Raw genomic sequence first — 22,166 nt, 5'->3', positions numbered from 1 at the left:
GGTGAGGGGAACTGCCGGTCCACCTGGGTCCTGTAGTTCTGTGGACTCCCAGGGCTTCCACCAGCTGAGGTAGTTCCATCACTCAGGTCCAGATGTTGGTGGGGTCGGGATTGTTCCAACCCCCCAGGATTGGGAAGTACTTCCCTGATTATTGTGTCCCTCTGGACCCTCTGAGTGGACTCAGGGTCAGGTAGGCCCCCCTGAATGTTGCTGTCAGGTCCTTTTTCAGGTGCTTGATGCCTGAGTTGATCAATGTGTCTCCTCCACTGGGGGCCCCCCTCCACCCCCACGATATAAGACAGTGGCCCCGTTCGCTCCACAAATTCCCCCTGCACCCATGCATTCCAAGAGCTGTAGTTCCTTGCCCACACAGAGTCCCCCTTTGAAAATTCCCTGGTGACTTTTGGGTGGTATGTGACTGCTGCTACTCTGTCAGGGTGTAGTCTGTTCAAGGCGGTTGTGAGGCGCAGTCCCCAATGGAGTTCTGCTGGGCTCTTCCCGGTAGCAGTGCAGGGAGTGGTGTGTTGATGTAGTAAAAATTTGGCCAAGCATTGTTTCCAGTTCCCTTGGATGATGCGCTTCAATACGTCTTTTGTGGTGCGCACTATGCGTTCAGCCAAGCCATTAGTCGAAGGGTGAAAGGGAGCAGAGGTGATGTGTCTAATCCCATAGGTCTTCAGAAAGGCCTGGAATTCCGAGGAGGTAAATTGTGGACCGTTATCAGAGACCAATACATCAGGAAGGCCATGAGTGGCAAAGAGCCCCAAGAGCACCTGGACTGTCCCTGTTGTGGTCATGCTACTGACAGGTACCACCTCCAACCATTTGGAGTGACTGTCAACCACTACCAAGAATGATTGATTGTGCAAAGGCCCAGCATAGTCAATGTGAATCCTGGACCAGGGTGTGTGTTTCTTCCCATTTGTGGACTGGGGCGTGGGGATGTGGTGGCCGCGATCTTTGGCAGGTGTAGCAGCCTGCTACCTGGTTCTCAATATCCTTGTCCAGGCCCGGCCACCACAGATAACTTCTTCCCAACGCCTTCGTCCGCACTACCCTAGGGTGACCCTCGTGTAATGAGTGTAACACCTTGTCTCTCAATGTGTGAGGTATGATGACCTGGCAACCCCACAATAGGCAGTCCCTGTGTGACGACAACTTGTGCCGCCTGGTGAAATATGCTGTGAATTCTGACCCAGGATATTTGTCTTGCCACCCCGTGCTCACCCACGTTTGGACCCTACTTAATATTTTATCTGTCTCCGTTTCAGCTGCGATGTCAGTGGCACTGAAAGGACACTCTGGCAGATCCTGAATGTTCAGTATTTGAGCTGCAGGAGCTGGGTCTGGTTCCATATTGTTTAAGGGCAGTCTGCTTAGGCCGTCAGCATGGCCCATTTCCTTGCCTGGCTTGTGTACTAATTTACAGGAGTAAGCGGAAAGGAAAATGGACCACCGGAGCATTCTGGGTGATATGATCTGTGGGGTTTGCTTGTCTGTGATGAACAGACCAAGTTACAGTTTATGATCTGTAAAAATAGTGAAATCCCTACCATACAAATAGTCGTGGAATTTCTTTACTCCAGCAACTATTGCCAGGCTTCCTTATCTATTTGTGCATAATTCTTCTCAGCCACTGACAATGTCCTAGAGTAATAAGCAATAGGGACTTGTCTGCCATCCTCTTCCAGGTGGCTCAATACAGCCCCCACTCCATAGGGGGATGCATCACAAGCAATGCAAATTGGTTTGGTTTCTATAAAGTGGGTAACGGTGGCATTGCTTGCCAGGAGGTTTTTTAGTGCCAGGAAGCTGGAATCATGTGTTTTGGTCCAGTTCCATGTGGAGTGTTTGTCCAATAACCTGTGCAAAGGTTCAGCAATAGATGCCTTGTGGGGTAAAAAAAATGATAAAAGTTAAGTAACCCCAGGAAAGCTTGCAGCTCCGCCTTATTTTTTGGCGTGGGTGCCTCTTTGATTGCTTTCACCTTAGATACTGCGAGGTGAACTCCCTGAGCATCAATTCTGAACCCCCAAAATTCTGTCTCTGGCACCCCAATGCTGCACTTATCCCTCTTGAGCTTAAGGCCAGCAGCACGGAATCTTTCCAAAACTGCCCGCAGACGTTCTGCCAGAACCTCCTCTGAGTCCCCAGCTATAAGGACATCGTCAAAGTATGGGCAGACTCCCGGTATTCCCTCACCTCTTGAAAGATGCCTGGAGCTACGCTAACTCCGAACTGCAACCGGTCTACCCGAAACGCCCCCTTGTGGGTGACTATTGTTTGTGCAGCAGGGGTCTCTGAGCTGACCGGGAGCTGTAAGTAAGCCTGAGCAAGATCCAGCTTGGCAAAGATCGCTTCTCCCTGGAGTGATGCAAGGATGCTGCTGACCATGGGCACAGGGTATGCATGTGGGTTTAATGCTTTATTGATTGAGCATTTATAATCAGCGCAAATTCTGACGTCACCGTTTGCCTTGAGAGGCATGACAATGGGGGTTTCCCACTCTGCTCCTTCGACTGGATGCAGCACCCCTTGCGCCACGAGCTTGTCGAGTTCCCGCTCAATTTTGTGTTTTAATGTGAACAGTACCCTCCGTGGCTTTATTTTAATGGGTTGTATGTTGGGGTTCAATTTGAATGTGATTGGTTGTTGTTGTTGTTATTTGCGAAGTCGTGTCCGACCCATCACGACCCTATGGACAATGTTCCTCCAGGCTTTCCTGTCCTCTACCATCTTCTGGAGTTCATTTAAGCTCACACCTACTGCTTTAGTAACTCCATCCAGCCACCTCATTCTCTCTCGTCCCCTTCTTCTATTGCCCTCAATCTTTCCCAGCATTAGGCTCTTCTCCAGTGAGTCCTTCTCATTAGGTGGCCAAAGTATTTGAGTTTTAGCTTCAGGATCTGGCCTTCTAAAGAGCAGTCAGGGTTGATCTCCTCTAGGACTGACCGGTTTGATCGCCTTGCAGTCCAAGGGACTCGCAGGAGTCTTCTCTAGCACCTTAGTTCAAAGGCCTCAATTCTTTGGCGCTCAGCCTTTTTTATGGTCCAACTTTCACTGCCATACATTGCAACTGGGAAGACCATAGCCTTGACTATACGCACTTTTGTTGACAGGGTGATGTCTCTGCTTTTTAGTGTGCTGTCTAGATTTGCCATGGCTTTCCTCCCCAGGAGCAAGCGTCTTTTAATTTCTTGGCTACAGTCCCCATCTGCAGTGATCTTGGAGCCCAGGAAAATAAAATCTGTCACTACCTCCATTTCTTCCCCATGTATTTGCCAGGAATTGAGAGGGCCGGATGCCATGATCTTGGTTTTCTTAATGTTTAGTTTCAACCCAACTTTTGCACTCTCCTTCTTCACTCGCAACAAGAGACTCTTCAGTTCCTCTTCACTTTCTGCCATTAGAGTGGTATCATCTGCATATCTTAGGTTGTTGATATTTCTTCCAGAAATCTTAATTCCAACTTTTGATCTAGCCCTGCCTTTCTCATGATGTGCTCTGCATATAAGTTAAATAGGCAAGGTGACAGTATACAGCCTTGCCGGACTCCTTTCCCAATTTTGAACCAATCAGTGGTTCCGTGTCCAGTTCTCACTGTTGCTTCTTGGCCCACATATAGGTTTCTCAAGAGACAAATAAGATGGTCTGGTACACCCATCTCTTTAAGAACTTGCCACAGTTTGTTATGATCCACACAATCAAAGGCTTTAGCATAGTCAATGAAGCAGAAGTAGATGTTTTTTCTGGAACTCTCTAGCTTTCTCCATGATCCAGCGTATGTTGGCAATTTGATCTCTAGTTCCTCTGCCTCTTCGAAATCCTGCCTGTACTTCTGGTAGTTCTCGATCCACATACTGCTGAAGTCTAGCTTGTAGGATTTTAAGCATAACTTTACTAGCATGAGTGCAATGGTGCGATAGTTTGAACATTCTTTGGCACTGCCTTTCTTTGGAATTGGAATGTAAACTGATCTTTTCCAATCCTGTGGCCACTGTTGAGTTTTCCAAATTTGCTGGCAAATTGAGTGTAGCACTTTTACTGCATCGTCTTTTAAGATTTTGAATAGCTCAGCTGGAATACTGTCACCTCCACTAGCTTTGTTGTTGCTCAGCTTTTCTAAGGCCCACTTCACATTCTAGGATGTCTGGCTCGAGGTCAGTGACCACCTCATTGTGATTATCAGGGACGTTAAGCTCATTCTTGTATAGTTCTTCTGTGTAATTTTGCCATCTCTTCTTAATCTCTTCTGCTTCTGTTAGGTCCCTGCCATTTTGGTCCTTTATCATGCCCATTTTTGCATTGAACGTTCCCTTCATCTCTCCAATTTTCTTGAAAAGATCTCTGGTCCTCCCTATTCTATTGTTTTCTTCTATTTCTTTGCACTGTTCATTTAAGAAGGCATTCTTATCTCTTCTAGCTATTCTCTGGAATTCTGCATTCAATTGGGCATATCTTTCTTTTTCTCCCTTGCCTTTTGCTTCCCTCCTTTCCTCAGCTATTTGCAAAGCTTCCTCAGACAACCATTTTGCTTTCTTGCATTTCTTTTTCTTTGGGATGGTTTTGGTTGCTACCTCTTGTACAATGTTGCGAACCTCTGTCCATAGTTCTTCAGGCACCCTGTCTATCAGATCTAATTCCTTAAATCTATTTGTCACCTCTACTGTATATTCAACAGGGATATGATTTAATTTATACCTGACTGGCCTAGTGCTTTTCCCTACTTTCTTTAATTTAAGCCTAAACTTTGCAACAAGAAGCTCATGGTCTGAGCCACAGTCAGCTCCTGGTCTTGTTTTTACTGACTGTATAATGTGATTGGTGGACCTGTGTATTTTCCCAGCGTTCCATCGAACACGTCTGCAAAAGCCTTACACACGGATTCGATGCTTTGCACTTGGGACTGTGTCTGGTGAATTCCAATAATGCGAATTCCCAGCGCTTTGAACCAGCTCAGCCCCAGCAAGTTAGTCCTTTGCCCCTTGACCATTAGGATGTCCAAAGGCCCCTGGAACTCCCTGTACCTCACAGGAAAGGTAGCCTCCCCCCGGACTTGTATTGGGGAATTCTGAAAATCGGTGAGGGTGATGCTAGATGGTCTCAAGGGAACCCGCTGGCCACTCCGGCGGCAAATTAACTTATAGGTCTCATACAAAATGACTGAGACAGCGGATCCGGAGTCCAGCTCCATTTTACAGGGAACCCCTTGGAGATGCACCACTAGCTTATTTTGGGGGTGAGTAGTTGTCGAGCCCCCATTTTACACACTGCCCCTGTGGCTGATGGACACGATGTGTTTCGGAGCCCCAGTACCTGACGCCAGGTGAGCTTCAGCATCCACCTCGTGCAGTGTGTCACGGTTCCTGCTCCAGCAAACAGACGCAATGTGTCCCGTCTTGCCACACGCTCGGCATTTGGCCGTTCTGAACTTGCAGGTGGAACAATGATGGTTCCCCTCACAGCCAGCACATTTCTGCTTGGTCGAGCCACACTTACAACTGGAGCATTTCCTGTCCTGGCTGTTGGCCGCAGCTGTGGACCGTTGACCCCTCGAGCTATCGCGCTGTCCCGTCGGGTGGGGGGCTCTGAGCTGTAGCACATTCACCTCCGTCTCCAGATCATCCGTGCTGCTCCCTCTGGCCCTGTGCGTCTGATGGATGGTGATACTCTGATTGCCTCAGATGGTCTCAGTCGGCTCTGGCTTCTCAGCTAACTCCCGGGCCAGTACTTCCTCCTGTACTTGCTTGAGAGTCAGACCTGGTCTGGCCAACAGCTTCTGCCTCAGTTTTCGGTCCCTGAGGCCAAAGACAATTCTGTCCCGCAACCTCCTTTCTAAATTGTCAAAGTTGCAAAGGCGAGCCGCCTGTCAGACTGCAGCCATGAATGCTGACCCTGATTCACCCGGCAGCTGGTTCCTCTTTACAAACTCGAACGTCCATGCCATTTCCAACATATGCGGGTTAAAATACTGATTCAGTTTGTCCATGAGGTCGTCGTACTTCACCTCCCCAATGGCTGTGGGTGAACACAGACCCACTGCCAGTTTATAAATGTCCTTTCCACATGTGCTGAGTAGGGCGGCCACCTTTATCCTGTCCTCAGTGATGCGGTTTACTATGAAATAAAACTCTAGCTACCCCACGAACACTTCCCATTCTTCGGGCTGGGCGCTATTGAAAAGGGAGCTAAACGACCGGTGCCAAGGGAGCTTGACCGACCTGAGCCATGGGAGCCTGACCGTCCTGAGACATCTCGAGCGATCCGATCAATCCTGTTCCACTTCAGGTGATGATTCCCTGCCAGACGGGGTGTCCTACCGCCCTTCGGAACAGCATCCCACCTTTGTCGCCAATTGTTGTGTCAGGTTCAAGGATCAAAGAGACTCAGACTTCAAGCGTGCCATGACTTTATTAGGAGGAAAACGTGGTCCAGAATGGGGGAACAAAGGGTACCAGTCCACCTTTATACCTGGCCAGGTGAATACCTGGCCAATAGAGTTAAACCCCTGCTTCCCGCCGGCGGGTCAGCCAATCCCTTTAAATCCAGCTCTCCCGCCGAACGCTGTCCCTTTAAATCCTGCTTTCCCGCCGAACACTGTTCCTGCCTGGAGCTGTCCAGCTCCGTGCCTCCTTCAGTAGCTGTCACACGTGTATGCTATGCTGCATACACTACACTTATGCTGGGAAAGATTGAGGGCAATAGAAGAAGGGGACGACAGAGAATGAGGTGGCTGGAGGGAGTCACTGAAGCAGTAGGCGTGAGCTTAAATGGACTCCAGAAGATGGTAGAGGATAGGAAGGCCTGGAGGAACGTTGTCCATAGGATCGCGATGGGTCGGACACGACTTCGCAGCTAACAACAACAAGGACTGCTAAAGAGAACTAGTTTAGTATAGTAGCTAAACCATTAGGCTAGAACCTGGAAACTGTGTTGTATAATCATGCCATAGGAATAAAGACAGCTGGATAACCTTAGTCCAATTAATTTCTCTTGGTCCCAGGAAAGAGGCAGTGGCAAACCATTTTTTGAAAAACCTTGCCAAGGAAACTGTGGAGACTTCCCCAGGCAGTCTCCAAGAATCAGACAAGATTGAACAAAGCGACAAAGGTTAGGGACTGCTGTTCTAGTCCAATCCCCTGCTCAGGCAGGAAATCCTATACCAGTTCAGACAAATGGTTGTCCAATCTTTTTTTAAAAAAACTTGCAGTGTTGGAGCATTCGCAGCTTCTGATCCAACACTTTTTAACCATTTGTCTGAAAGTTTTTAACCATTTGTCTGAAATGATATAGAGTTTCCTGCCTGAGCAGGGGGTTGGACTAGCAAACCTATAAGATCTCTTCCAATTCCATTATTCTGTTATCTGAAATATATGTAACAACTGAACAGAAAACAAGTCTTTCAAGAAAAAGATTTGATCTAGCAAGTGCAGATTGTCATAACTTTGTATCTGTCTCTCTCTGATATGCAATATACTTTTTAATGAATTAGCTTGTTGGAATATTTGATGAAAATTCTATTGCTGAGGAAAAATTCATGCAAGCCAGTTAACTGAACTCAAAAATGTGTCTTTATTCTAAACAATGCACTTGTCATTCTGTATGTTCAACCATTTAATATGCTAATTGCACTCTTATTTCAGCTACAGAAGACAAATGCAAGCAGATATCCAGGAGCTGCACATAAAGGAGGATGGATAGTGGATAATTTTCCTCCATTGACAGAACACTGGAGTGCTTTGGTAGAAAAAGGAGTCCTACCTGATATTGTAATTTGTTTGAAGAATGTTGAACAAAATGGTTAGTGAATATTTAGACATGAATATATAAAATGAATATCACTTAAGGAATAATCATCATAACTAAAGTAGTAAGTTTTCAACATGTTCTTTTTCCCAGCTGTAGAATTCGAACTCTAAAAATGTGAATGCTGTTGCTGGATTCCAATTCCCATCAGCCTCATCCAGTATCATCAATCAAAAGTTAGGAAACCTGAAGCCTAACCATAGCTGGAGATTCAATCCCTGCTTTAGAGATTTTTCAATTTTAGCTTGGAAATAACATAGAAAAGAACTGCACACAGAGAATTGACACATTAATCTTACCATTATTGTATCCTACTTTACCACAAGTTTAATTCCTTGATTAATGCATACATTCATTAAAATGCGGCATAAATAGTTACAGTATATACTATTTATTTCCTTCAACTGCTCAACTAAATTTATTTAGCTATTGAAAGACATTTGATTTCTTAAGACAATGGTTCCCAACCTTTTCTATACCCCGCACCCCTAGAACGCTTCTGATATATTCTTGCACCCCTTACAAAAGTTCAAAATAATGGCAACGAATTATGCATATGCGCTATAATTTTGAAAACCCAAGTTTTCGCACCCCCTGGAATATCATCTCGCGCCCCTGGTTGGGAACCCCTGTCTCAAGATATTTAAAGCAATTGCCTAAAGAATGCTGTCTAATACAGTTAATTGTTATTATTGGGAGCATTATGCAATTAAGCATTATTACTGGAATCAACAATAGCTCTTTTTAAAAATTATATATTTTCTGAGATGTGGTACACAGCCCTTTTCTGTTGTATTGTTTTCTATTATATTGCAGGACAGTTGGTACTGCATAAACTGTACCATGCACATAAAGAAGAAATTGATGCTAATATTATACAAAGGCTAGTAGATGAAGCTTTGAAGAAGAAACAAGAGGAAGAAGAAGCAAAGCAAGTATTTAAGGGAGGAGGGAGAGAAAGATTTAATTAAAATGGACTGCAAAGAAGGTTAGTCTATGTAAAAAGAAAACTCCAAACCCTGGTATTCTTTTGTGCCATGGCTTTCCTTTACAGAGAATAAACTGATTGCTAAGTAGCCCAGTAAAGATTTAGCTTTTTTTTTTTACTGAAATGTGTATAACCTGTTAGACTGACTATGGGCAGACCAATATGGAATTTTTTAGAATAATTGATATTCAGTAAGATTGCAGTTCATTTTCATTCATGTTATATTATCATTTGAATTGTCTGAATTCTACTCAAAAAAATGGTGTCTCCAGCCAAGCCTAACAAAAATAGAAATAGCCACATTCCACCTCAGCAATAAGTAAGCAAAATACCAGCCTTCAGTGAAGTTCCAGAACTATATTTTACAATGTAATAACTTTCCAAAATACCTGGAGGGGACACTGGGCAGATCATTGACCTTCCAGCAACACCTGGAAAAAACAGCTGCAAAATTGAAAAGCCACAACAATGTACTGAACAGACTGGCTGGTACATCCTGGATGCTGGTGCTAATACCCTATGAATAATAGCCTTGGCATTGGTTTATTCCACAGCTGAATGTTGTACCAGAGTGTGGCTTAAGAGCGCCCACACCTAAATAGTCAATGTCAACTCAGACAATGTATTTCATCTCTGGCACATTGCCTCCCACTCCTTTGCACTGGTTATCAATACTTAGCAATATTATACCACCCCACATTAGAAGACATTAAGCTTTCATTCAGCTATGGTCAAGGATGCTGAACTACAAGTCCCTCCCTATTCACCAGGGCTATTCATAGCTTGTCACAAGATTGAAATCCCATAGATCAGCTTGGAAAACAGCTATTCAATTAACATCTGGAGAGGAATGGACCAAGGTACCTTCTTGTGGCCTTACCAATAGTGATCCTTCTACCAAACCACCTGCTTTTGACTTGACTTGCTTTGTCTGGTCAAAATTGAACAGAATTGGGTGTAGTATTGGAAGAATTGCCTCTGCCCTGGATCAGTGGGGAATGGTTAGAGTCTCCTTGTTGCGATTGTGGTCCTGATATGCAAACTATTGAACATATTGTTCAAGATTGTCCACTATGTGTGTTCTCTGTTCCCTAGAAGATCCAAATGAAGCAACATCAGAGGCAATTGCCTGGATGGGCATCCAGTTATGAAGCCACTGCCATATCCCCATAGAAGATTTACTTATAAGTGTGTGTGTGTGTGTGTGTGTGTGTGTGTGTGTGTGTGTTTCTCTTCTTTCATGTTCTCATACTAAATAAATAAATTGCTTGAACTTCTAATTGCAGAAGAGAACTGCAAGAAATGTTAAAACTGCAAGCTCAGGAATCTGCTGAAGAAAGAGGTAAGAAATACAGTTGTGTTTTTAGAATTATTATAGCAATGAAGTTAATTTTGTCCATGTTAATCATATTGTTAAACTCAAAAGTACTATTTACAAGGAAGAATTTAAATCTGGGGCATGACTCTGTTCCTACCATTCATCATATTTATACAGTATATAAATAGGATGTACCAAAACATAAAAACGGAACTGGAAGGCAGCTGTTGCATATCATAAGGGTATTAGGAGAAATTAAGCAAATGAATGGCTTGGGCAATATCAGGAAATAAATTTCATAGATATGAAGCCATTGATTTCTAGTGGTTATCCCAAGCAATTATTCCAAGTTCTGAAAATGGATGACTTTTGGTTGATATTCAAGTACTCCTTATAACTCTAAACCATGGAATCTAGCATGCTAGCTTTATTTGTAATTTTAGTATTCTTGTCTGATTGTATTATATGCTATTTGAAAGCTTAAATTGGAATCCAATTTTGGGTTGTCTGATGACTTTCTAAACTGTTTGTATTGTTTATAGTACAGTAAACTCCCACCTAGAGTTCCAAAATTGCTTTATAAATGTTTCCAAAGAAATGTTTTTCTTGTGTTTATAGGATCTACAGAGTTTCTGGAAGATAGCTTTGGAGTTGAAAGAGGTCAACCAGGACAAGCTTATTCTTCTGAATCTAAACAGAAAGAAACATCTGGAGGTTAGGATATCTGTGATATTTTAATTATCTTTTTTCTTCTGACAAACATCATTGTTTTATTACATTACTGTGTCTGTAATGTTGCTATAGAAAAGCTGAGGGCAGCAAAGTATTTTTCTTACCATGTCTTCTTTTTCCACTTTCTTTGAGAATGTTTTTGCTACAAATAGTATCATTCTGTCTGCTAAGAGATCTTTTTCAGTATAATTCTCATGTGGAAACACCCATTTCTGCACTGACTGAACTAAGATAGGATTTGAATCATATGAGCAGACTAACATCTAAAACACAAATATGCAAGTTATTCCTGCTGAAAGCCATATCTGGCCTGTAAACATCCCAAGGACATAACTTAAGTATGTATTGGGTAGAATGATGACAAAGAAATTAAAATTTCACAGAAATGATATATTACAAATATTATAATATTGACATAACTACTCTCCGATGATGTATTAAAGATTTTCCTATAATGATGTATAAATATTTTTATTACTTAATGGAAAGACAGACCTTGAAAATTGGTTTACCCCTTCTATAACCAGCTATTGAAGTTCAAATCGAATTTGCATCACAGAAATTATACATCATAAATAATTACATAATTAGCCCATCTCCCTTATTTGTACAGTTTACATTAACTTTTATTGAATAAGTTTATTTTAATAATCTTCAGTTCTCTATAACTTTATGGTTTCTTAGCATCTTTTTTAGCTTTACTGTGATTATATGGGTTACATGAAATCAATAAGAAACCTCAATGTTTTTATATATCTGTGTACAGAAACAGTGCAGTTTGTAGATAAGAGTGATGAAGCACAGGTTTCTACAGACTCCAAAGAACATGAATCTAAGACAGGTTAGATTTTTTATATGTGTGTGTGTGTGTGTGTGTAAATATATATATCAGTAGTAGTTCATTATATGAGACAACTACTTTTACTCCTTTAATCCTATGTCACTGTTACAGTTTTTATTGTTTCACTGTATTTTTAATATAAAAATAGAATGAACACCTGTGATTTGATGGCCTTATAAATCTATCAACATCATCATCATTAATGTATCCTTTATTAAATATTATCATTTACATTTCATTTTTTTGTCCCCATCTAATTAATATATTTGTTAGTTTTTCTTTATAGAAAACCTTGTTACTACGGTAGCTTAATCTGATAAACTTTCAGAAGCAAAGGGTACAAAGTGAAAATTATGCTAATTTTTCATTAGCAGTTCAAAACTACTACTTTCCTAAATATTTTGAAAGTTCTTAATGTTTAAAATGAACTATACGAAATTAAATATTAGTGATTCTCTCTTAATCTCTTAATCTTCACAGAATCAACAGAACCCCTTGAAAGTGAAGAAAAATCTGTATCACAATATGAACACCTGAAAAGTATTGCATCTGAACTAGGTTAGAGGTTGTCCGGGTCGCTCATCCTGCCAAGGGGTGGTCTGCATTGAATAACCCACAATGATTGGCTTTGTATAATCATTCCAGTTCTTTCTCAAAAATTTACAGTTGAAACAAGCTTTTGTTGTGTGCTCTGTCGCAATTTAACGTTGCTGTTATGTCCTCCTTAGAATACTTCATTCCCCCTCCATCCAATTTTTCATTTTTTTCCCTCAGCAGTTTCATGAGCACACCTATTCTTCATTGAGCTGTTAGAGGAATTTCCCTCGTTAAGTATTTCTCCCTCCCGCTTTCAGATTTCTGAACTTCTGCAGAAGTCCTCCGGGTCTGTTTAGTTTGTTGGTTCTCTTTCTTGTGAAGTCTTCCGTTGGAGCTCCATAAGTACTGGAGCAAGTATCAAGAAGAAATTCCTGCCAGACAACATAGGAGACCAACTAGTTGTTAATACATAATTGTTTCCTAAAATGCAACTTGATTTGTTTAGGGGTCACAATGCCTGAGTATCCTGAAGATGGTTTTCCAGATGTAATAGAAATTGAGCCATTTAGAAACAAGGTCAGCCAGTTCCAGAATAACTGGCAAAAATTAGAGTCACATGTTGCAGAAACACCTTTGGTCCAGATTACTGAATTGGAGATTGATGGCCAGACTCCAGAAATGCTGCTTAATAAGAGTATACAAGCTATGCAACGTAAGTAATTCACATTCACTGTTGTTTCAAAACGATTTCTTCCTCGGGAGATTTGGGCTGGTTTTTGGCTTTGTTTTATTAACAATTTCTTCAAATTATAAATAAAGTTGGCTAAAGCAAGCTTGTACAAATTATGAGCTACTTCTGAACAGGCAAATAACACCTTATAATTGTGGCCAACTTAGTATTGTACTGTATGTCCATGTGCTGCTACTTGGAAAATAAACAATAACGGCAAGAGAAAGTTAATATTTAAAATTCTATAAACATTTAATTGGTTTAATATAAAGGCTGTTTTAATATGAATGCAGTATCCTGAATAATCAAAATGACTTCTTTTACTCATATTTGGAAAAGCATTCATATATTAAAATGGAACATTTTTAAAACTTTTTTTTTTAAAAAAAATGGACTGCCAGCAGGACAATAGAAGGAAACGCTCTTGCCATTTTATTCTGAAATTGAAGGCAGTGTTGACATCACAAGTTGGGTGGCTTCATCTAGAGCTAAATGAACAAAACAGGACTTAATTTTTCTTCTGGAAAATCAGAGGATTCCATTAATAGTCTATCTGAAGAGAACAAATGAAGGGAAGGGGATCGACTTTTCAAATATGATGGCTTTTCCTGCTGAATTGTCTCTTAGGATCAGGTACTACTTGTGAATATGAATAGGGGCTCACAGCTTCTGCTTAAAGTGTAGGTGTCCACTATAGCTAGAACTTTGCACAACTCCATCTGATGCACCAGATGCATTCTTCCTGAATCAAGGGGCCTTCAGACAGTTAGTTATTTCTTGGCTTGATAGTTGCAATGCTCTCTACATGGAGCTGCCTTAAAGACAACTCAGAAGCTTCAACTGGTCCAGAATGTGATGGAGAGAGCAGCGATGGGCATGCCTCATTATGCCCATGTAAGAACCCTGCTTCACAAGTTGTATTGATTGCTGATTTAGTTCCAGGTGTAATTCAGGATCCTGTTTGTTACCTATAAGGTCCTACACGGCATAGAGCCTGGTTAACCTGTCTCACATAACATTGGTCCAGTCAATTTGATCTCGCTGGGTTGATGTGCTCTGATTAAACAATGTCCTCTCTAAGGGCTCTGGAAGTGCACCTTCTTTATAGCAGTGGTGGCCTCTGGAATGAGGTTACCCCCAATATCCAATTGATCCCACTCTGTTGTTATTTAGAAAAACTCTGAAGACCTTAACTCATTACACAGGACGCTGGTAAGGGAGAGTGAGACTCCTCACTTCATCACATTTGCCCTAGCTTATCTTTATTTTTATGTTTTATTGATATTATTGTAATTTCTTTCTTTGAATGTTTTGAGCCACCCAGACTCATGAGATTTAGGCTGCATACAACTTTAATAGTAATAACATCATCAAACAACATCTGCCTATCCCAGGTCTTTAGGAAGGACTCGATAGGTTGATAAAAATGCCAAATCCAATCTAAACATCTGGCTGACTGTGCAACCAACCATTAATAATAATTATTATCTGTTTAAATGTCAGAGATCATAGTTATCGATAGATCCATTCTTCTGAATGTTTAAAATTATCAGAATTAGTAGTTATAATATTGCTATACTTTATGGCAATGGCTTACATATTTTGACATAAAGAAGTTGGTGTATACAGGAAATGTGGGATATATTAGAAGGGCAGAGTGAATCAGTTCATAGCTAAACACATTGAATTGGGGGTGGTAGTTTTTTAACAGGAGGTTCTGGTTTAGATATTTCATGATTTATAGTGATGATAAATATAAACTATCAGCACTGCTTTTATTCTGCACAATATGGATTCATAATAAACTGTGTGCCTGGCTGAGGAATTCTGGGAGTTGAAGTCCACAAGTCATAAAAAGGCCAAGTTTGAAGACCCCTGTATTAGATGAATAGTATCATGAACCTTCATTTCCTGAATATATATTTCTGTGAGCTTTTTATTTTAATTCTAAGGATTCATTTCCTATAAAGGCTGACACCTAATGTACAAGAATATGGAACTACAATGGGTGGTGCTGGCAATTGATAGAAGATTGTCTGTTACATACCTGTAAAAGGGTGGAACATGTCATGATATCACAATATATTTTTTTCATTATAGCATCACTGTGGTTAGGAGCACATAGCTATGTGCATAAAGATATTCCTTATGACTCACTGATTTCAGCAATCCTGTATTTGTACACTTAACACACTAATCTTATATGTTAGAACTCTAGTTTTTAGCATGCTCCACCAACTTTTCATGACGGTTAGGAATTTGTGAATTAGAATCCTAATTAATTTCTGGAATACCAGAATATCATCTACTGAATCTGTGGCTTGAAGAATTTCGGTATCATATAGAATTCCATGCATATTCATATTTTATCTCTGATCCTGCATGTACAGTATTTTTTGGGAAAAAAAATAAAATCTAAAAATTGGCTATCTCTGACAGAACCTTTTAAATATCATGGTTGGGAATTGTCTCCTGAAGATGAAGATGAAGAACAAGAAGATTTGCAGGCTGAAGCAGAGGCTCAGGCAGAAGAAGAAGAAGAGGGTGATGAAGAAGAAGAGGAAGAAGAGGAAGAAGTAATCCCTAGCTCTCAACTCCATAGATTATTTTAAATTGTAATTTACTGAATGACATGATATGCAAGAGAACAATTTATATAACTTCATCTTTATAGAAAGAGTATAAAAGAAGCTGCAATGTTTGCATATGAACAAAAAACAGTTATATTTTTGCATATATGCAAACATGGTGGCTAAAGAAGTCTATCCACAACCCCTACTTTTTGGAGTCCTGCATGGCTCAGCACAGTACTCTGTTCCTGTTTAACACAGATGTTAAACATGGCAATGGATATCTTCCCCCTAAGGCTGCTGATGTCTTGTCTTGGTATCTGGAAGCTGTGGGAGTTTGGATGGGGAACAACAGCTTCAGCTCAACCTAGCAAGACTGAGCAGGCTTGGGTTTGGGGACTTCTGGGAACTTAGCTGCATGGGGTGGAACTGCCACAAACAAACCTTTTGGAATCTTTCTATACCAGGGACTCCCAACCTTTTGGGCACCAAGGAACAGTTCCGTGGAGAGAGGTTTTCCTGCGGACCGGAGGGGACGTGGTTTGGTGTGCTGCCTGCATCCCGTGGATGGAGCTTCCCTTGTTCACGGGGACTGGTTTCTGGCATGCCGCAACCCAGTGCTGGTCCATGGACCCAGAGTTGGGGACCCCCATTCTAGACACATGGGAGTCTTTCTGAACACATGGCTCCTGCTGGTGACCTCTTTCCCCCACCTCATCCCCTATCTACACGATCAGACTGGTTATGTCCTAAGCAACGGAGGTTTTCTTAAAATTATTTGTTCATTAGATTTAAATCTAACCTTAGATCCAGGCAGCTTATATGTGAATTTCCCTTTATTTTATCCCCCAACAAACACCCTATGAGAGAGGTGGGGCTGAACAACAGAGTGATGGTTGTCATGGCTGTGGGTAGAATTGAAGCTGGATTCTTGTTCAACACCTTTACTGAGTAAAGAATGGATCTGCAGCTGCTTCCTACCCTCTGACCAAGATCTGTGCCAATGTGTTACAGTAAATCCAGATTCTTTAAAGTGTTAATGTGAATAATCTTATCAGAAATATTTTGCTGTTTTAAGGATGAAGAAAAAATTGCTGAGAGGAAGAGACACATGGGAGATACAAAGCATTTCTGTCCAGTGATTCTGAAGGAAAACTTTATCCTTTACCCAGGGATTTCTGAAAATGCAGCTAAATATCGAGAAAAATACTATTATTTTTCAACTCCAGAAAACAGAGATAAATTTCTAGAAAATCCTGAGGAGTTTGTTTCTCACAATGAGCCATTAAAAGTATGCAGATCTTACATGTATGAGCTATATAAATTAACACTGATTGAGGTTCCAATATTTTTCAAATATGTACCTCTATGTGGGCATCTGTGTTTACCTATGCTTACGTGTGATATTTTAATAGAATGGCAATGGTGATGACAATAGGTAATGATATTCAGGTCTCCGCATGAAATATTGGATTCCTCCACTATGAATCCAAAGTTGGCATATAGCAAAAATTGGTTCAGCACAAGATTTTTCTGGACTGATTTGTTATGTGCAAAAGCCGCTTCCATTCAGAGCATCTTGGAAATATTGCAATATCATTTATGAATTGCTGCTGAATTAAATTTGTCTTAATAAAGGACAGCTGCTCTAGTGCAAAGCAAAATCTTGGAGCGAAGAGGATATATCAGACTTACTGTCCTCTAGAAACTATTCATAGTCTTTCCGGCAAAACATTCTGAGACCTATGCTCCTTTCCTCTTCAGTAGCCCAACTGATAAGTTGCACTTGGGTCTGAATATTAATGTACAGTATGTATGTATGCATTACGGAAACTTGGTTGGGCCTGGAGGGAGGAGTCCCTCTGATTGAATTATGCCCACCAGGTTTCCGTGTGCTGCATCAGCCTTGGGCTCAAGGTAGGGGCGGAGGGGTGGCAGTTGTCATCAAGGAGGCCCTTTGTCCGCGGGAGGCCACAGCCCCACAGATAGGCGGATGTGAGTCCCTCCTCCTGAGGTGGGGCCCTGGAGGTCAGTTGAGCCTGTTGCCTGCGTACCTTTCTCCCAGCTGCATGGCAACAGCCCTGCCCGGGCTGCTCGACGCTCTCTCGGGGTTGGCGGTTGAGTTTCCCAGACTTATGGTTCTGGGGGATTTCAACTTGCCTTCCTTGGGGGAGACGTCGGGAGTGGCCCGAAAGTTCATGGCTTCCATGATGGCCATGGACCTGACCCAGATTATTCAGGGTCCGACCCACGAGGGGGAAACATGCCCGACCTTATTTTTATCTCTGGGCAGTGGCTTAATGGTCTGGGTGGGGTTTCTCCATCTACTCAACCCCTCTCATGGACAGATCATTATCTCCTGCGGCTGGGCCTCCGTCATGCCACCTCCCGCTGCTGGGAGGCAGAACCGACCACGTGGTTCCGCCCCAGACGCCTGATGGACCCGGAAGGGTTTCAGACGGCGTTTGGACTGATTCCTGCCTCCCTTTCCCACAGCCTGGTCGAGACCTTGGTTGACGCCTGGCAATGGGCTGCTTTTGAGGCTCTTGACCGCGTTGTGCCTTTGCAGCCTCTTACCCGGTGCAGGTCGCAGTTAGCCCCTCGGTTTTCCGTGGACCTACGGGAGATGAAGCGCCGGAGGAGGGGCCTAGAGAGCATTTGGAGATCCAGTCGGTCCGAATCTGACCGAACACAGTTAAGATCTTTTACCAGATCTTACCTTGTGGCAATGGAGGTGGCGAAGCATGCTTACTTTGCCACCCTCATTGCATCCGCAGATAATCGCCCGGCCGCCCTGTTTAGGGTGACCCGTTCCCTTTTAAATCAGGGGACAGGGGAAGATCCCTTGTGGGGATGGGCCAAGGAGTTTAGTCAGCATCTGCTGGACAAAGTCGCTCAGATTCAGACCGGTCTGGACTCTGACTGGGCAGTATCTGACGAGGGGGAAACGATGGGTCTGGCCGATATTATTTGGGAGGAGTTTGACCCTGTGACTCCGGATGAAGTGGACAGGATCATGGGTAGATTGAGTGCCGCCACGTGTTTGTTGGACCCGTGTCCCTCCTGACTGGTTTATGCGGCTCAGGAGGTCACACCAGGCTGGCTCCAGGTAGTGATTAATGCTTCTCTGAGTGAGGGGTGCTTCCCTGCCGCCTTGAAGGAGGCGGTGGTGAGGCCCGTCCTCAAGAAACCTGCCCTGGACCCGGCCATTTTGAATAACTTTCATCCTGTCTCCAACCTTTGCTTTCTTGCGAAGGTTGTTGAGAGTGTGGTGGCACAGCAACTCCCATTGGTCCTGGAGGAAACTGAGTATCTGGATCCATACCAATCGGGTTTCAGGCCCGGGTACAGCACGGAGACAGCATTGGTCTCGCTGGTGGATGATCTCTGGCAGGCTCGGGATAGGGGTTATTCCTCTGTCCTAGTCCTATTAGATCTCTCAGCGGCTTTTGATACCATCGACCATGGTATCCTGCTGCGACGTCTCTGGGGGTTTGGGAGTGGGAGGCACTGTTTTACGGTGGTTCTCCTACCTCTCGGGCCGTTCACAGATGGTGTTGGCAGGAGGACAGAGGTCAACCTCGAGGCCCCTTGATTGTGGGGTGCCTCAGGGGTCGGTCCTCTCTCCCCTCCTGTTCAACATCTATATGAAGCCACTGGGCGAGATCATCCAGTGATGCCCTCGACGTGATGTCCCGGTGCCTGGAAGCGGTACGAATCTGGATGGGGAAGAACAGGCTCCAGCTCAACCCGGCCAAGACCGAGTGGCTTTACATATCGGCATCTTGTGTAGTCCAAGATCTTCCATCTTTGGTTATGGGGGGAGAGGTGTTGCCTCCCGTTGATAGGGCGCGCAACTTAGGTGTCCTCCTGGATGCACAACTCAGTTTAGAAGATCATGTTGGAGTCGTGGCCAGGGGGACATTTGCACAGGTTCGCCTGGTGCATCAGTTGCTACCCTATCTGGACCAAGATGCTTTACGTACGGTCACTCATGCGCTCGTCACCTCCCGGGTAAATTACTGCAATGCTCTCTACATGGGGCTGCCCTTGAAGACCACCCAGAGGCTTCAGCTAGTGCAGAATGCGGCCGCGCGGGTTGTGATGGGAGCATCCCGATACTCCCATATTACACCCCTTCTGCGTGAGCTGCATTGGCTACCGGTTGCCCTCTGGGTGAGATTCAAGGTGCTGGTTCTTACCTATAAAGCCCTACATGGCTTAGGCCCGGGATATTTGCAGGACCGTCTGCTGCCAGGAACGTTTTCCCATCGCCCTGTGCGCTCACACAGGGAGGGCCCCGTCAGGGTGCCGTCGGCCAGACAATGTTGGCTGGTGACCCCTAGGGGGAGGGCCTTCTCTGATGGGGCACCTGCTTGGTGGAATCAACTCCCCCAGGAGCTCCGGATGGCCCCAGACCTTCGGTCCTTTCGCCGTGACCTTAAGACATATCTTTTCCAACAGGCCAACCTGGACTGATGATAATGGGGTTTTTAACTATGATTTTAAATGTTTTTATTGGTTTTAGTGGGACTTTGACACAATTTAATTCTTTTTTAATATTTGTATTTATTTGTATTTTATTGTTGTTAGCCGCCCTGAGTCCTTCGGGAGATAGGGCGGCATATAAATCTCATTAGAAATAAATAAGTATGTGTTGAATTAGAGGTTATTTCTGAGCAACAGAAGGTTGAGAACTCAATACTGAAGTGCAACAGTTACGACACTGTTGGCTCTGATGACTAGAGAAGGAAAAGATGTCAGTCCATGTACTAATATCAGAATAATAGTTGGAAGTGACCTTGGAGGTCTTTTAGTCCAACCCTCTGTTCAGGCAGGAAACCCTATACTATTTCAGACAAATGGTTGTCCAATCTCTTCTTAAAAACTTCCAGCGTTGGAGCATTCACAACTTCTAGAGATAAGTTGCAAATCAAGCTTAGTTAAATGGAGGCTTCATTGTCTTCTTTCTTTGAAGATGGCTCTGAGGCTCACTATACTATATTTCCACTTCTATATTACTTAAATCAGACATGATGTCACATGACATCACACAACATATCGGGGCTGTTTTGCCATTGCTGGCAATTGGGTGGGCGTGGCTTCCGCATGACGCGTCTGGCCCGTGGGCCGGCAGTTTGACACCCCTGACTTAAATGAATAACAATTCAGTATATCAATAAAATCAGTGTTGAATTCCAATTCCAAGCACTCCTTGCTAGCATGATTGGTAATGCCAGGGATTATAATCTCACAATATTTGATAGATTACTGGTTCCATCCTTCCTTTTTAATACAGATCATATTTTCATTTTGTAAGTTAGGAAAAGTCTTCTTTGGGACACAGCCATGTAGTTTTCTTACAAAATTGTTTACCATTACCATCTTCTGGGATCTGTTTTCAATTTCACAGTTTTGACTCCAGCTCTGCAAATTTCGGATGGTCTCTCATCTAATGACTAACTTCATCAGCCCCTGCTTAGCTTTTTGAGATCATCCAAAGTTAGCTAGGTATTTCCACATAATATAGCTGTGTTGCTTACTTATTTGTTGTTTCTTTAACTGCTAAGGCTATGCAATTCTACAACTTTGATTCTAAAGAGATGCTTTGGAATGTGCAGAAGTATGAAAGCAGCATCTGTGTAGAACAGCTGTCATACAACATACTTTCTATATATAATTCAGTTATTCATGCTGAGGTATTTACTATTAGTAAATAATATCTTTGAAAATATGGATCTTCTACCTGACGTTTCTCAAATTTGTCATAAAGGATTTCCCTAGAAATATTTATTCAATAACCTTATTGATCAAAACCTTCTCTTTTAAAAAGCTATATAATTATATTCACACATTTCGTTTTTAGGCTCCTCCTATAAGAATATGTCTGTTGGGGCCACATGGCGTGGGAAAAACAGGCTGTGCCCGGTGGTTAGCAGATAAGCTAAATATTTTTCATATTCAATTCGAAGAACGCTTGCAAGAATTGATCATGCTCAAAACAGGAAAAAGAGTTGGTATTGAAGAAGAAGAGGAGGAAGAAGAAGGTGAGGGAACACAAGAATTGGGAGAATCCACTATTCCTGAAAATACACCAGAATTTGAATTTGAGAGTGAAGAGGAAAGAAAGGAAGTTCATGAGGTAATCGAACTACTGTATATATTCCTTGTTAGTTTCTTCCGAAGTGGAAGATGAATTTCCATCAAAGAAAGCTATGATGGGAGATGCCAGTATTATTATTGGAAAGAAGACAAGCTATAATTGTAATTCCTTCTTTTTAGCTGATCTTCACCCTATTGTGCCAATTCAGTTACAGGAAGACATTACTCGTCTCTGATTCTTATTTAAAAAATGTTAAATTAGCATCTATTCACTCAACTTTATATATAAATTGACTCCATATTACAGCAGGCTAAGCAGGTTTGGAATAGAGATGATGCAATAACATCAGTCTAAAAGAATTAAGTCTCATTAGCCTAACAGTCCACCAAACCCAATGTATGAAGTGCATGCTATTTTGGTTGAATGTCCACAACAGCGTAGGAATTATGCTGATATAATGTCCACTGTACAGTACTGATAGTCCTCAACTTATACATAATTGAGTCTGTAACTACAATGATTAATTGGGTGATCATGTAAT

At 42.6% G+C, this 22,166-nt stretch overlaps 1 protein-coding gene across 1 annotated transcript in view; it reads left to right on the top strand.

Annotated features, from left to right (window-relative positions):
• AK9 (adenylate kinase 9) overlaps window positions 1-22,166 on the top strand; it is a gene marked incomplete at its 5' end in the record, with an annotated part of 73,667 nt that overhangs the window by 30,763 nt on the left and 20,738 nt on the right. The window contains 10 exons of the mRNA XM_081346618.1: window positions 7,644-7,800; window positions 8,623-8,741; window positions 10,085-10,136; window positions 10,731-10,826; window positions 11,611-11,685; window positions 12,166-12,243; window positions 12,728-12,934; window positions 15,392-15,528; window positions 16,601-16,813; window positions 21,389-21,664. Coding sequence (XP_081202744.1) covers window positions 7,644-7,800; window positions 8,623-8,741; window positions 10,085-10,136; window positions 10,731-10,826; window positions 11,611-11,685; window positions 12,166-12,243; window positions 12,728-12,934; window positions 15,392-15,528; window positions 16,601-16,813; window positions 21,389-21,664 — 1,410 coding nt within the window. The remainder of the gene's footprint in view (window positions 1-7,643; window positions 7,801-8,622; window positions 8,742-10,084; window positions 10,137-10,730; window positions 10,827-11,610; window positions 11,686-12,165; window positions 12,244-12,727; window positions 12,935-15,391; window positions 15,529-16,600; window positions 16,814-21,388; window positions 21,665-22,166) is intronic.

Source organism: Vipera berus (genome assembly GCF_964194415.1).
Source record: "Vipera berus genome assembly, chromosome: 1".
Classification (NCBI taxonomy): Eukaryota; Metazoa; Chordata; class Lepidosauria; order Squamata; family Viperidae; genus Vipera; species Vipera berus.
Note: the sequence above shows the minus strand (reverse complement) of the source record. Positions and strands in the feature narration are given on the sequence as shown.